We start from the raw sequence: 17,193 nt of genomic DNA, 5'->3' as shown, positions 1-17,193 counted from the left end.
TGCCTAAACCTCTAGGACCGCTATCCTAGACTCGATCAACTAGACTCGACTAGTTTTTAAAGCTTTTTCTGCGATTGCTTAAATTCAAGTGGATTGTGATTTTTAGGACTCTCTATATGTCCTAACTAATGCAGGTTGTTTAGCCTTAAGCTAATGCAGGTGGGCCCTACATCCTATGTGTATCTAGGCTGTGCAACATAAAGAAAACCATGGGCTGACTATATGCTTCCTAGTCTAGCCATCGGTTCGACTAAGTGTCTGACCGATCGACTCGAGGCCTCCTAACTCTAGGGACACTCACACGACAGGACACACCACATCAATACAAATCAAGACCGACTCCTAACTCTAAAACACCCTAAATATCTAGGACAGACTCCTAACTCTAGGGGAAGATCTTTTTGAAAAGGTTTTGAAGTTTTTTGTATTTTTTGGAGGTTTTGAAGTTATGAAAAATGGTGAAAGTTATGAGAAATATTTACAAAAAATGGTGACTGAAAATGGTGAAAGGGTGTAAAAATGGTGTCTAAAAATGGTGACTGAACTCAGGGTGCCAGCAGCACGCCTGAGCTGCCTACGTACCCCTCAGCTAGGGATCAAGCCATCCGTAGTTCGGACTGATTTTCCTAACTACACTCTAATGACTCGAGATTTTTGAGATTTTTGATTTTTCAGATGTTTTTGAATTTTTCGACACAAGAGGACAAAATCCTATCATCATACGGGTAGGGAGACTTCTGGAATCCCGCAAAGGTTGGATAGCATCCTATGCTTTGCGGGGGAACGAACAGGAAAATAACTCGGCAAGGGTTGGACAGCATCCTATACCTTGCAGGAGCGGGTAAAGATCACGACTTGATGAGAGGATGGACAGAATCCTAACCCCTATGATGATAGGAAAAACTCCTGGACTGACTGAAGGACTGACTCCTGTGCTGAAGACTGTTATAATTACTATTTATAATTACTATACAAGATTACTATTCAAAAATACTATTCATAATTACTATTTATAGGTACTATTCAAAACTACTATTCATAATTACTATTTATAAGTACTATTCAAAACTACTATTCATAATTACTATTTATAAGTACTATTCAAAACTACTATTCACAGTAGGACTCGTTGATGTGGGACCCGCTGTTGTGGGACCCGCTGTTGTGGGACCCGCTGCGGGACCCGTTGTGGGACCCGCTGTGGGACCCGTTGTGGGACCCGCTGATATGGGACCCACGGATGTGGGACCCGCTGATATGGGACCCACGGATGTGGGACCCGCTGTTGTGGGACCCATTGTGGGACCCGCTGTGGGACCCGCTGTGGGACCCGCTGTGGGACCCGCTGATGTGGGACCCGCTGTGGGACCCACGGATGTGGGACCCACTGTTGTGGGACCCGCTGGGACCCGCTGTGGGACCTACTGATGTGGGACCCGCTGTAGGACCCGTTGTGGGACCCACTGTGGGACCCGTGTAGTGCAAAGAATGAATAATTAAAAAAAAAAATGAACTTACGCCACAAGAGATCCAGGAAGGTGTTGACAGAGTCGTGCTTGTGTGGGGCCCGCTGATGTGGGACCCTCTGATGTAGGACCCGCTGATGTGGGATTCGCTGGAGGTGGGGCCCGCTGGAGGTGGGGTGGAGGAGATGTGGATGCCGGTGGAGCTCCAGTGGTTGGTTGGGAGGATGCCGGAGAAGGTGGTGGTGATCGGTGGATGGCCGGTCGGAGATGGGTTTGGCCTCGCCGGATTCCGGCTGGATTGCCGGAGGAGAAGACTCTCTCTCTCTCTCTCCCTCTCTCTCTCTACAGATCTCTCCTCTCTCTCTCTCTCTCTCTCTCCCCTCTGCAGATCTCCCTCTCTCTCCCTCTCCCCTCTGGTTTTTCCCCTTTTCTTTTTCTCTGGTTTTTCCTTTTTTTTTTTTTTCTCTCTGGTTTTTCCCTTGCTGTTTTCCCACCCGTTTTTTTTTCTTTTTTTGTTTTCTTTCTTTCTCTGCGAGAGAGAGAGATCAGAAGACCCATGATGACGAGTCATCATGAGGGGAGAAAATGAGAGTCTTTTGTCCCCCTCTTGTCCCCCCTAATTCCCTTAAATTTTGCAAAAAAATAAATAAAAAAATAGAAAACAATTTTCAAATGGCATCGGATGCCATACGAAAACCAAAACTACTCATTACGCCCATTTTTAAAAACGAAGAAAATGATGACCGTCCTTATTCTCTCTTTGACCACATAAGCGGGTCCCACAACAGCGGGCCCCACACAAGCGGGCCCCACGCAAGCGGGTCCCACATCAGCGGGCCCCACATCAGCAGGTCCCACACAAACGGGCCCCACAAAAGCGGGCCCCACAAAAGCGGGTCCCACACAGGCGGGTCCCACACAAACGGGTCCCACACAAGCGGGCCCCACATTCTCTTTTGCTCGGATTAATTTCATTCATTTTCCGTCTGACCTCGGGATTTTATTCGAATATGCGGGTTTAGGGCCTTGTCAAAATGGGGTGTCTACAGATGCCCCTCTTTGGCAGAGTGTGCTTGTCGCGCGAATGTCAAAGCTGAACAGACAACACATTTTGACTGGCCCAAAATTTATTTTACAAAGATTGAACTCGTGGAGGGAATAGATGTCTCAGGGGTCTCACTCGAATTGGAGGGAAGGGATGCCTCAGGGGTTTTGAATGAAAAGGATTTTGATTATTGGCTTGATGCTCTCAAAGATGCTCTCAGAGAGACTTTCGTTTTAAAATTTCACATTCAACATGACTTAATATTAATTTGGTGAAATGCTGGACACATAACTCAGCATTCAAAACATATTGGTGAGATAGCCTCCCACCAGAGAAATAACTCGAGTAACACATCGGTCACACTCGAGTAACACATCGGTCACACAGGTATTCCTGACTCCGCACTTGGGTGACGGCACACTGTGGAACGACGGACCATGGCTTGACAACAAAATAACTAGAGAGAGTTGTTGTCCAGCTTTTCACCAAATTAGACAAGGAAGAACAACAGTTGAATGAAAATTTTGATCAGGGGTCCATGGTAATAAGCCATGAAGAGCCTTGCAGAAAACGAGGGTCCACGGTGGTGAACCGTGAAGAGCCAAGCAAACGGGAATCGAGGGTCCATGGTAGTAAGCCACGAAGAGCCTCGCGGAACGAAATTTATTTATATTTTTTTATTTTTAGGAAACTAGAAATCGAGGGTCCACGGCAACAAACCGCGAAGAGCCAAGCCATAATCCGGGGTCCGTGGTAATAAGCCACGAAGAACCTTGCAAGAAAGATATTGAGTGATTAATGGATTAGAAAAACTGAGAATCAAGGGTTCATAGCCATAAGCTATGAAGAGCCAAGAAGTAATCGAGGGTCCACGGTGACCAGCCGTGAAGAGCCACGCAATGAATCTAGGGTCCATGGCAAGAAACCATGAAGAGCCCAGCAGAAAGGAATTTAGGGTCCACGGCAATACTCCGTGAAGAGCCAAACATTGAATTTGGGGTCCATGACAATAAGCCATGAAGAGCCCAACATGCAGAAACAAATGATATGTAAAAGATATGAATGGAATGACTATGAATAGTGGGTCCATGATATTTCTGGAAGGACATATCACGAAGAGCCAATCGGGGAGCATGGGTCCATAGTATACCTGAATGGTAGACCATGAAGAGCCAAGAAGTAATCGAGGGTCCACGGCAACAAACCGTGAAGAGCCACGCAATGAATCTAAGGTCCATGGCAAGAAACCATGAAGAGCCCAGCAGAAAGGAATCAAGGGTCCACGGCAATACTCCGTGAAGAGCCAAACATTGAATTTGGGGTCCATGACAATAAGCCATGAAGAGCCCAACATGCAGAAACAAATGACATGTAAAAGATATGAATGGAATGACTATGAATAGTGGGTCCATGATATTTCTGGAAGGACATATCACGAAGAGCCAATCGGGGAGCATGGGTCCGTAGTATACCTGAATGGTAGACCATGAAGAGCCAAGAAGTAATCGAGGGTCCACGGCAACAAACCGTGAAGAGCCACGCAATGAATCTAAGGTCCATGGCAATAAGCCACGAAGAGCCTAGAATGAAATTTGGGGTCCATGACAATAAGCCACGAAGAGCCCAACAAGAATAACAAGTAATGGAGATGAATGAAATGAGCATGAATAGTGGGTCCATGATATTTCTGGAAGGACATATCACGAAGAGCCAATCGGGGAGCATGGGTCCGTAGTATACCTGAATGGTAGACCATGAAGAGCCAAGAAGTAATCGAGGGTCCACGGCAACAAACCGTGAAGAGCCACGCAATGAATCTAAGGTCCATGGCAAGAAACCATGAAGAGCCCAGCAGAAAGGAATCAAGGGTCCACGGCAATACTCCGTGAAGAGCCAAACATTGAATTTGGGGTCCATGACAATAAGCCATGAAGAGCCCAACATGCAGAAACAAATGACATGTAAAAGATATGAATGGAATGACTATGAATAGTGGGTCCATGATATTTCTGGAAGGACATATCACGAAGAGCCAATCGGGGAGCATGGGTCCGTAGTATACCTGAATGGTAGACCATGAAGAGCCAAGAAGTAATCGAGGGTCCACGGCAACAAACCGTGAAGAGCCACGCAATGAATCTAAGGTCCATGGCAAGAAACCATGAAGAGCCCAGCAGAAAGGAATCAAGGGTCCACGGCAATACTCCGTGAAGAGCCAAACATTGAATTTGGGGTCCATGACAATAAGCCATGAAGAGCCCAACATGCAGAAACAAATGACATGTAAAAGATATGAATGGAATGACTATGAATAGTGGGTCCATGATATTTCTGGAAGAACATATCACGAAGAGCCAATCGGGGAGCATGGGTCCGTAGTATACCTGAATGGTAGACCATGAAGAGCCAAGAAGTAATCGAGGGTCCACGGCAACAAACCGTGAAGAGCCACGCAATGAATCTAAGGTCCATGGCAATAAGCCACGAAGAGCCTAGAATGAAATTTGGGGTCCATGACAATAAGCCACGAAGAGCCCAACAAGAATAACAAGTAATGGAGATGAATGAAATGAGCATGGAGAGCGGGTCCATGATATATCCTAAAGGACAGATCACGAAGAGCCATTCAGGGAGCAAGGGTCCATGATGTGCCTGCCTGACAAACCACGAAGAGCCTTGGAAGGACAGTGATATTGCTGAGAATTGATTGATTTCGAATGATGATTTTTTTTTTAGACTGATTGCCTCTTGCCGAGGAAATTGGGAGTATGAGTTCCTTGCTGAGAATTGGACTCAGATAACTTGCAGGGATTTGGATATTGACCATTTTTTCTGATTTTGCCGGGGATTGAAGGCTGCGCGAGCAAATTCTAGACTCCGCTTGGGAAACTGATTTTCTTAGAGAATTGACTCTTCTGAAGAGAGGACTCAACTGAGGAGTTTAGAGGTTAGGCTTGAGATGTGCTTGTACCCCTCTTATCCTTACTTGCTTGAGACATTGTTACTGATTGCCTTTGTGCGCTTGACATCTTTTATGACGCAAGTCATAAAAGATGCCCCTAGTATATTGTGTTTCCATGACAGGAGTTTTAAGAAGGCAAGACAATGATGGTTGAAGAAAAGATGTTTCGTTTCATGAAGGCTTGAGGATGCAAAGTTTTTTTTTTTTTTTTTTTTTTGTATGGAGAGAATAGGACAATAACCATGATGGCTGAGTCTGAAAATCTCTTCTTTCGCATGGCTCACTTTTGGAGGCTTAAGGTCTCGGGTAGGTTTGAACAAGATGTCTCCCGCCCCTTCTGATACCTAAACCAGGATTTACTCTGAATTTTCTTCGCATTTTGGAGGACACACTCCCATTCTTCCAGCACCTGACAGTTTGGACTTTGCAAGGAGAGGGAACACAAATATGAAGGAGGAACAGATTTCCAAGGACTCAATCAAAGAAGACTCTTATTGCTCGAAGGACTCGACTCGCTTTCGACTTCGCTCTTGGATCTGATGTGTCATTTTTTAAGGGTATGGCTTAGTCACTCTTAGAGTATTTCGAAGACCGTGTCAAGAGGCACTACTCTCCTTTTTCGGTGTTTATGTCATGATTATTATCCCTTTCGGATTGCTCGGTTTCAATGCCCCCAGTTTAGAAGAATGTTAAAGTAAGCTTGCTGGCACAACTTGGACTTCGAGATTTTACCCTGGTTGAAGACTGTTTCTCCACCTCAGTGATTCACTTTTTGTTGGAAGTCGTTGCCATTGACCAGATTGCCTTTTCAGGTTTTCAATCTGACGGACCGCTTGCCCTAACTTTGGCCTGGTTCGCCCTTTCGGGTTTTCAATCCAGCGGGCCTGCTACCCTAACTTTTGCCTAAGCTGACTTTTCAGTTGTCAACTTAGCGGGTGAATGACCCTAAATTTTGCCTAGACCGCCCTCCCGGGTTTTCAGCCTAGCGGGTCTTCAGACTCCATCGTTTTTTTTTTCTTTCATTTCTTTCTGTTTTTGCTTTCAATTGCCTTGAACCTTTGCTCGTTTCACCAGAAGAACTTTATAGGTAGGCTCGGGTTCAAAAGGGTTAGATATCGGAAGTTCAAACGATTTGGATCGAATCTGGTCTCGCCAGACTACCTACGTACCCCAAAAATGGAGGATCAGATCCGCGTAGTTCGCTTTGGGTTTAACAAAGAATGGTTTAGCTTTTTAGCTTCAAAAGTTTGAAAAGGGGATGATTTAGCTTTTATCCCCAAGGATTTGACCGAACCTGAATTGATCAAGTTGCCTACGTACCCCCGAAGAGTTGGGGATCAGGTCCGCGTAGTTCGGGTAGGTTTGGAACAGAATGATTTGGCTTTTAAGCTCAAAGGTTGAAAGGGAATAATTTGACTTTTATCCCAAAGGTTGAAAGGGAATAATTTGACTTTTATCCCAAAGGTTGAAAGGGAATAATTTGATTTTTATCCCAAAGGTTGACCGAACCTGAATTGATCAGGTTGCCTACGTACCCCCGAAGAGTTGGGGATCAGGTCAGACGTAGTTCGGGTCGAACTACCCCTGGTTTGTGGGTGTTTGAAAAGAATGTTTGATTTTGTTGAGGCTCAAAGGTGTTTGCAAAAGGATTTTTCAAACTTGGGATTTTTGGCGTTTAAAGCGCAGGCGTCCAAGGATGGCCTTCTGGTGTTTTGGCATACAAGCTTTTTGAATGGCTAAGGTTCAATGGCTTTGAACTTTTTTCTCTTTTTTTTTTAGGAGTCTGGCGGCATTTCCTGGCAAGACTTCATCTGTACTGCGCAAACTTGACTGATTGAATTCCCACTTTGTCTTTGGGATCTTGCACTGATGCTCAGTATTCTAAGACTCAGGGTCTTCTCTATATGCTGAAGATGCTTTAAAACCGACTCAAATTCTCGGGATTCTGATATTTCTAAGGAGTTGACGTGGGGCATGCTCCCTTCTCCTTTCGTCTCTAGATTCTATCTTTCTTTTTTTGTTCATTTGAAATGCGGGAATGCCCTTACCCTTTGATTACTTTGACTTAGAATTCCATCGTAATGTATAGCCCAAGTATTCTTTTTGGGGTTCATGTTCTATGCTCATGACTTTGTTGTCCGAAAGTCTTCTCTCAATTTTTCATTAACTTCACTTGATATCTGGTATTCTTCGTTTGAAATTTTTACTTTTTCGACCCGATGTCTGAAGCTGAGGGTGACTTACGTTGAACAATGCCAAGGCACGCTTCTGGTTTATCCTCATAGGACCAAGCAACACTTCTTTGAACCCTCTAAATAGGTTTATCGATTCTTTGCGCTCTTCGGGAGATTTTGCCAATCCTTATTTCCCGAGTTTCGGATTTGGGTACCACTATTCACGGTATCGATTTCATCTTCAAGTGGCTTTGCTCGACATCTTCCCCTCGTTTGATCAGCTTTCAAATCTCGAGGAGAATTTCATCGGCATCCTCGTCCGAGGAGGGTGTCTTAATTTGTTTATTAACATTAGATCCAAGAGTGAACATATACAAGAATACTGACGACACTGGAATCAAATGTTCGTTGCATTGAATGTTTGAAGTACATACATTGATTTTTGACGCGCCACGATAGGCTCTCCATCAAATTTAACAAAAGACTGGATATTGGCTCACAATGAGAGAGACCAATAAACACAACGTACTTAGAATTGACATTGACATGGTTAGACTTACCAACTTTGACAGGGAGGGTTGGTATACACACTTCAAAGCAAATTTCAAAGATGTGACACTTCATCGGAGGCAACGAATTGGCGCTGAAAGTTCAAGGACAACGTGCCTTCATTAATGATGATAATGATTGGAGAGAGCAATCCTGGAGTTAGAATCTCAGAAGGGAGGGCCTCTTTGGTTTCTGTTGACCCAGCTCAAATTGTTCTTTAGCACCTGACAATGGCAAGGCTTTCTCTGGTATGATATTTTCAAGAAGTTCAAGCTCTGACATTTTTCTTTTCCCTTCCCAATCATTTTTCAGGCCAGAAGTGGTACAGGTAAAGGTGGTAAGATATATGAAGGGTTGAATGGGTGAAATGGTTCCCATGGTGGGTGTAGGAGGTGCAACACGGTTATGTGCAGGGTTCTCAGAAGCATTTGAGTTCAAGAAGAATGAGGGGATCCCTGTCTATCAGGTCATGGATGTCATCACCATCTCTCTCATTTCTCTCAGGACGAGACTTTCAGCATACTCAGCCATCTGGGCAATGTGAGAGGAAAAAGGTATAGTGGGCTAGACCAAGCGAGTTTAGAGATGAAAGCTTTTTTGGGGTTGATGGTAGACGAGTGACTAAGACTCCTGTCATGGACACCATAAACACTAGGCTCAATGAGAATTAATCGCATGACAATGTAATGCGCAAGTTGAAGCAAAAGGTAGCACAAACACATCCTTCCCCTAGATAAAATTCGACATCTTAACGGTTGTACATGAAGATGTGGTACGGCAAGTACATGGTTCGTCAACAAGCCTAAAAGGATGATGACCACACTCAAAGTATTCGGAGAAAATTCGACAGCATAACAGCTATACTAGGAGATGTGGTAAGGTAAGCACATGGTTGTCAACGAACCCAAAAGGATAATGATTACGCTCAAGGGTTCTAAAAAAAATTGGCAGCATGACGGCTATACTAGGAGGGTCTCAGCAACTAAACATGAAGAGTATGCCGTCATGGTCAAGATAAAGCAGGGCTCTCAGCAAGAACACACTCTGGCAGTGATAATGGCAAAGAAGACTCATAATTGGCATGCAGAGCGATCTGATCAGGATCGATCAAAGGATCAAGCTCAGGGAAGATAGATCATGGCTATAAAGATAATGATGTGAAACCAATGATCTGATCATAATCCAAAAGACGGATGGACGGGAAAAACGGATTAGATTAGGAAAGAAAACCTAGCTATGAAGCAAACCCTAATCTAGTAATAAATATATGTACATACATATACACCCTAACCAGGGGCACCAACCCTAGTCTAATCTAGCGGAGTCGAGAGAGTCTCGATTCATGACAGACAAGTGAGTGTACTAGGACTGCGTCTGTAGCCACATAAGGTGGGCTACAATAATCTATAGATAGGACATGGCTCCTAAACCTAGGCTCCAACATGTGTAAGCCACACATGTTCGTCCTTATATGAATGCAATATACTTATATAAACACGGGTACTTCCTAGTTGGGTTTCACTAGGTCAGTAAGTATATACATAATATATAAAACAAAGTAGGGCTCCGAACTCAATCTATCGGGTACTATGCTTATGAAACATACTTAATATGTATAACTCAAGTGCACCGAGTGTTATACATAGTATGCTTCATTGCTCATCGGCTGCTGTAAACACAAGTGCACCGAGTGTTTACGGCTGCAGCGCTGGCGCATAGCTTGGAAATAGATTCAACAGCACCATCAGGGTGTAATAACATCCCAGTCGGGCACGCATTGAATCTATCCCGTGGAGCCAATAAAAAAACAATGAAAATCAAGAAATAAAAAATATGACAATGCCTACTGTGCAGTGTGTGAATCCCTTGTTTTAATTACGCACCTACTTGGTGCCCCTGAATTTCTAACGATAAAGTTCCCATTTAGCTTGATTTTGACCCAAATTTCTTCAAAATTAATTAAAATGGCATTTTTACGGAGTTAGGCAATGTTTCAAAAACTCCCCAGCAGAGTCGCCAGCCTGTGGAACCAGATCCGGGACGGGCGTGAGGGGACGGGCCCCCGCGCGAGTCTCTAGATCATCCACGTGAAGGAGAGCCCCACCAAGGAACCCTCGAAAGAGTGCCCCTCACAGCATGAGCGGCGATGTAAAGTGAGATACCTCTCGATTCGGGAACTAGCCCGGATTCGAGACGCACCTTAAGCAAAGAAAGAGTCGCCATCCAAGGAAGTGGGCCCTGGATCCCATGCTGTGCTCTGTCGCAACAGATAACCAGAGATACAAAGGGTTCGTGCCTGATGACGAATGGGGAAGGGATTAGGCGCCCCCAATTCGCCCAAGTGCTAGCACCTGGTCTCTTATGCCATTTATTATTAATTTTGAAGAGTTTTGGGAGAAAATCATGTGAAATGGGAACGAATATCTCCGAGATAACGTCTAGCTAATCATGCATGTCTCGGAGATGAATAAGAAGCACACACAAAAGAAATGAAAGATATGTCGCCTAAGAATAGTTAGATTATATGTGACATGCCTAATTGGTGTCTAAGTTCTGGTGGACAAGCACATGCATGCTACAGCTAAAGGTATAGGATCTGTACATGAAAATAAGAAAACACAGCAAAATACGCAACACACGACTCAACAAGACAAATCCTAAAATTCTAATGTAGGACTTGACTCGGACCAGGATGGCCATCCATCCTAGCTGCACTACGTATCCCGGCCTCGGGAAGAATCAGAGCCAACGTAGTTCGGTGTCCTATGCTAAACTACAATGCCTAAACCTCTAGGACCGCTATCCTAGACTCGATCAACTAGACTCGACTAGTTTTTAAAGCTTTTTCTGCGATTGCTTAAATTCAAGTGGATTGTGATTTTTAGGACTCTCTATATGTCCTAACTAATGCAGGTTGTTTAGCCTTAAGCTAATGCAGGTGGGCCCTACATCCTATGTGTATCTAGGCTGTGCAACATAAAGAAAACCATGGGCTGACTATATGCTTCCTAGTCTAGCCATCGGTTCGACTAAGTGTCTGACCGATCGACTCGAGGCCTCCTAACTCTAGGGACACTCACACGACAGGACACACCACATCAATACAAATCAAGACCGACTCCTAACTCTAAAACACCCTAAATATCTAGGACAGACTCCTAACTCTAGGGGAAGATCTTTTTGAAAAGGTTTTGAAGTTTTTTGTATTTTTTGGAGGTTTTGAAGTTATGAAAAATGGTGAAAGTTATGAGAAATATTTACAAAAAATGGTGACTGAAAATGGTGAAAGGGTGTAAAAATGGTGTCTAAAAATGGTGACTGAACTCAGGGTGCCAGCAGCACGCCTGAGCTGCCTACGTACCCCTCAGCTAGGGATCAAGCCATCCGTAGTTCGGACTGATTTTCCTAACTACACTCTAATGACTCGAGATTTTTGAGATTTTTGATTTTTCAGATGTTTTTGAATTTTTCGACACAAGAGGACAAAATCCTATCATCATACGGGTAGGGAGACTTCTGGAATCCCGCAAAGGTTGGATAGCATCCTATGCTTTGCGGGGGAACGAACAGGAAAATAACTCGGCAAGGGTTGGACAGCATCCTATACCTTGCAGGAGCGGGTAAAGATCACGACTTGATGAGAGGATGGACAGAATCCTAACCCCTATGATGATAGGAAAAACTCCTGGACTGACTGAAGGACTGACTCCTGTGCTGAAGACTGTTATAATTACTATTTATAATTACTATACAAGATTACTATTCAAAAATACTATTCATAATTACTATTTATAGGTACTATTCAAAACTACTATTCATAATTACTATTTATAAGTACTATTCAAAACTACTATTCATAATTACTATTTATAAGTACTATTCAAAACTACTATTCACAGTAGGACTCGTTGATGTGGGACCCGCTGTTGTGGGACCCGCTGTTGTGGGACCCGCTGCGGGACCCGTTGTGGGACCCGCTGTGGGACCCGCTGTGGGACCCGCTGATATGGGACCCACGGATGTGGGACCCGCTGTTGTGGGACCCATTGTGGGACCCGCTGTGGGACCCGCTGTGGGACCCGCTGTGGGACCCGCTGATGTGGGACCCGCTGTGGGACCCACGGATGTGGGACCCACTGTTGTGGGACCCGTTGTGGGACCCACTGTTGTGGGACCCGCTGGGACCCGCTGTGGGACCCACTGTGGGACCCGTGTAGTGCAAAGAATGAATAATTAAAAAAAAAATGAACTTACGCCACAAGAGATCCAGGAAGGTGTTGACAGAGTCGTGCTTGTGTGGGGCCCGCTGATGTGGGACCCTCTGATGTAGGACCCGCTGATGTGGGATTCGCTGGAGGTGGGGCCCGCTGGAGGTGGGGTGGAGGAGATGTGGATGCCGGTGGAGCTCCAGTGGTTGGTTGGGAGGATGCCGGAGAAGGTGGTGGTGATCGGTGGATGGCCGGTCGGAGATGGGTTTGGCCTCGCCGGATTCCGGCTGGATTGCCGGAGGAGAAGACTCTCTCTCTCTCTCTCCCTCTCTCTCTCTACAGATCTCTCCTCTCTCTCTCTCTCTCTCTCTCCCCTCTGCAGATCTCCCTCTCTCTCCCTCTCCCCTCTGGTTTTTCCCCTTTTCTTTTTCTCTGGTTTTTCCTTTTTTTTTTTTTTCTCTCTGGTTTTTCCCTTGCTGTTTTCCCACCCGTTTTTTTTTCTTTTTTTGTTTTCTTTCTTTCTCTGCGAGAGAGAGAGATCAGAAGACCCATGATGACGAGTCATCATGAGGGGAGAAAATGAGAGTCTTTTGTCCCCCTCTTGTCCCCCCTAATTCCCTTAAATTTTGCAAAAAAATAAATAAAAAAATAGAAAACAATTTTCAAATGGCATCGGATGCCATACGAAAACCAAAACTACTCATTACGCCCATTTTTAAAAACGAAGAAAATGATGACCGTCCTTATTCTCTCTTTGACCACATAAGCGGGTCCCACAACAGCGGGCCCCACACAAGCGGGCCCCACGCAAGCGGGTCCCACATCAGCGGGCCCCACATCAGCAGGTCCCACACAAACGGGCCCCACAAAAGCGGGCCCCACAAAAGCGGGTCCCACACAGGCGGGTCCCACACAAACGGGTCCCACACAAGCGGGCCCCACATTCTCTTTTGCTCGGATTAATTTCATTCATTTTCCGTCTGACCTCGGGATTTTATTCGAATATGCGGGTTTAGGGCCTTGTCAAAATGGGGTGTCTACAGCTGTGATTGACCACAATTAACAATTTAACCAAGCATGACGATCAGTTGACATTTGTACCATCAGATACATAACATATTTCCCCGCAAGTACAAAAGGAAGTGGGTTGTGTCTACTATAAACTGTTTCTGTTAGCAGGTTCCTTTATCCCCACATTTGATGCCTAGTCATTTGACTCGCAGCCCGCTAAATGGCAAAGGTTGTGGTATCTTGCTCTCCTTGTGTTCCTCGTGGTGTTGTGGATTATTTGGAAGGAAAGGCAGCGGAGGATATTCAAAGGCACTATCAAGAAAATTGCATGGATCCAACAACAAATTCTCTACCATTATTCAGTACGGATATGGATATGGATATGGACTGGCATGGATATGTGAACAAAGATACGACACGGCATATTCTGAATTTTACGATATGGATACGAACTGTATTGCATGGATTCGGATTCGTGTATAAGGATCCGACACGGATTCGAGGTGTCGGATTCGGGCCATTCGGTAAACCCCAAAAGTAGGACTTGTGGATTCGGTAATTTTTATTAAAAAAATAAAATTTTAAATTTAACGGGGAAGGGGGTCGATGTTCGAGGGTGGAAGGTCAAGGCGCTAGGCTTTTTATTAAGAGTTTTATTAAGAGAGGATGAGTTGTGCTTTTATTAAAAAAATTAAGAATAAAACTCATTTAAAGGGAAAATATACCAGATTCGCATTTTGAAAGAGTCAATGAAGTGTCAGATTGGCCTAAAAAATAGGATTCATCTGGGACATGGCTACGAAAAGAATTTGGATGTGTCCCACACATATCCATGTCTGATTTGCGTGTCGAAACGTGACAACACAGATTCGGCATAGGGGGGCAAAGAATCCATGCAAAACAGGAAACGGATATGGATATCCCATACCATGAGATTAATTTTTGAAAGAATATCCCATACGAAGAGATACTACACAACGCATGAATAAAATATTAAAAACTTGACTAGATTTATCTTATGAGACGGAATTAATACTATAGTGACTGTAGCATCTATACTCTATAGGATTCACATACTCAAAATTTGAATTACAAATACGCAAGACCACATACAAGAAGTATAATATTTAATTTGACAAAAGTGCCATACTTTGGAAGCAATAAAGTTACTTGACTAGATTTAGCTTATAAGACGGAATTAATACTATAGTATACTCTACAAGATTCACATACTCAAAATTTGAATTACAAATACGCAAGACCACATACAAGAAGCATAATAGTTAATTTAACAAAAGTGCCATACTTTGGAAGCAAGAAAGTTACTTGACTAGATTTAGCTTATAAGACGGAATTAATACTATAGTGACTGTAGCATCTATACTCTATAAGATTCACATACTCAAAATTTGAATTACAAATATGCAAGACCACATACAAGAAGCATAATAAACTTAAAACTATTGGCATTGTATTCTTTAAAACTACTTGTTTAGACACGGTATGAAGGCCCTTTATAAGTATCTGGATATAATATCCTTGATACATAAATTCTTCGGTTTTGAGTACCTGATAAAGTTAATCAATAGGCGATCGACCTTGAAGGTTAACATTATCAAAATAAAATAGCTAGAACGTAAATCTTATCTTTCAAGCTTACGTCATCATAACATGTGACGCCAAGAGAATACACCTATATGTAACCCTTCATTACTAGACAATTAAGCTATAGTAATGTTTGCCAACTGCATGGCAGCCTCAATGAACAAAATTTGACATCAATAGCAATTCAACTTTAGCACACACTTCCCTGTCATCTATAAATTCTTCATCACAAAACATCAAACAGTTGACAAGCATAAAAAGGGGACAAAACATTCTAGAGCAAAGGATTGACCTTGAAGGTTTCCCATGAAGAAGGAACATCTCTGTCTACAGTAACATTCGTCCCACCCCCATTTGCCGCACTTATGTACTTCTGCAACAACGTCGACTTGAACTGAACTTGGGTCCCATCCTAAAACCCAAATCAACAAAAGCATAACTAGCAATGTTACAAAAATGCCCATAACCCAACATGTAAACAACAGCAAAGAACACCTACACAGACTTACAAGCATATCTTCATTAGGTATACCATCAAAAAGTGAAGGTTTAATCCATCCTTCCACCACCAACCATCCACCCAAGTTCACACCTCTAACTTTTGACATTCCACTCAATTTTTTCACTACATTCATCAGCAATGTAGGATTTCTATCAGTACCCACAATCAAATGTCCCTCAAAAACAACAATTACAACAAACCCATTACAGAACATTGGAAAAAAAAAAACCTACTTTTTTCTTACCAGAGTAAGCTCTAGAGAAGAGGGCACAGCAACAAACAAGAAAAGCAAACACCCATCTGTAGCGAGAAACAATTTCCATGGAAATGCTGATAAAATTCAATACAAAATTCAACCCAAAATCAGTAGCGGGGTAGCAACTCATTATCAAAGCAAGTGGGTCTTATAAGAAGATCAGGAAGCTAACATTATACCTTACTTAGCACCCAATTCATCCCAAACTGAAGTCCTAAACAACCTAAGCATTGTTTTTTGTCAAAAGCATATTTTAAACAACTCACATAATAAACACCATCCACGTTGCAGATGTAAAATAAATGTGGTGAAAGAGTGTTCAATTGGGCTCTTAAAGGCTCTGTTCACTTGTTTTCCCGGAAAAGGAAAAGAAAAGGTTTCCCAGGAATCTGACGTGGCACTAGGAAAAGAAATCCAGAGAACCTGTGCTGGAAAAGGTTTCAGAGAAACTGCTTGCCCACCTTTTTTCACTAGTTTTCCTGGGAAAGCAAATCCCACCAAAATAAAGGGAAAAGGAATCTCACACCGGTGAGAAAATACTCATTTCCACATCATTTTTCCCAATTTCCATGTCAGATGTGACATTTTCCACCTAGGCTCGTTCAAAATCCCGTGAAGGCAAGTGACCATGCGAATTTTAGCTTTCTCGGAAAAAAAAGGAGTTGTTTTCCCGGGATTTGGTCTCCCGAGAACGCGAGTGAACAAAGCTTGGGAATCAGATGAATTGGTAAAGAGATGGAAAAGGAAGGCCTTTTTGGACAAGAAAGTGTGACCACTTTTTCAACAACATGTAATCTCTATGTTCCTTTCGGTGTAAGATAAGGCGTTGCTGTGAGTATGAATTGGAAAGGGCACCCACTTCCACCAAAGAGAACAGTTAGATGGGTGCAGGATTCGTGCAGAGAGCACATACACTGACCGTTGATGTATACATCCAGGAATGCGGCCGAAGAAAATCCTAGACACCTAGTCGAGTCAGCACGACGTGGTCGAATACTCAGTGTTCCAACTGAGTACTCGGTTGACGCAGTCATAATTTGGAAGAGTCAAAGGAGTTAAAAGGGCAAAATGCGGAACGCAGCCAAGGTAAAAGTGAGTCGATTATAAAACTATGGTATACGGCCATACGCTATTCCTGATCGGACCCAATATCTGCTAGGGAGTTATAAAACTATGGTATACATTTCCCTTTAAAGAACGAAACAGGGATATTTTGTATTTAAGGAATGATAAACTGAAGGGTGTCCTTGCAAAAACCAGTTACAAGGGTACCCCCGTCGATCCATGTGAACAAAGTGCATATAATAGGGCACAGACAAACATGAAAATGGCATTAACAAATATAAAATTAAAGGAACAGTAAATGCACTTGGTTGAAAAGGACAAATGTGGGTGCCTTTCTAAATGGTTTTTTG

General features: G+C 43.4%; 1 protein-coding gene across 8 annotated transcripts in view; it reads right to left on the bottom strand.

Moving 5' to 3' along the window:
• The window catches only part of LOC143858080 (putative glucan 1,3-beta-glucosidase A), a 42,199-nt gene extending 25,579 nt beyond the window's left edge, over window positions 1–16,620 (bottom strand). For 2 of the 8 annotated variants that reach the window (XM_077368677.1, XM_077368684.1), the window contains exons 1-3: window positions 15,767–15,932; window positions 15,530–15,645; window positions 15,313–15,432 (exon numbers count right to left, since the gene is read on the bottom strand). In XM_077368677.1, the coding sequence (XP_077224792.1) occupies window positions 15,313–15,432; window positions 15,530–15,645; window positions 15,767–15,908 (378 nt within the window). In that variant the 5' untranslated portion in view covers window positions 15,909–15,932. Of the gene's footprint in view, window positions 1–15,312; window positions 15,433–15,529; window positions 15,646–15,766; window positions 15,938–15,957 lie in introns of those variants that run through there. The other 6 variants (XM_077368678.1, XM_077368679.1, XM_077368681.1 and 3 more) reach the window with 6 other exon arrangements.
• Between the last annotated feature and the right edge of the window lie 573 nt (window positions 16,621–17,193).

Source organism: Tasmannia lanceolata, unplaced genomic scaffold (genome assembly GCF_043159265.1).
Source record: "Tasmannia lanceolata isolate RefF3 unplaced genomic scaffold, GAP_Taslan_0.1 ptg000025l, whole genome shotgun sequence".
Taxonomy (NCBI): Eukaryota; Viridiplantae; Streptophyta; class Magnoliopsida; order Canellales; family Winteraceae; genus Tasmannia; species Tasmannia lanceolata.
The sequence above is the reverse complement of the archived record's forward strand: the minus strand, read 5'-3'. Positions and strand labels throughout refer to the sequence as shown.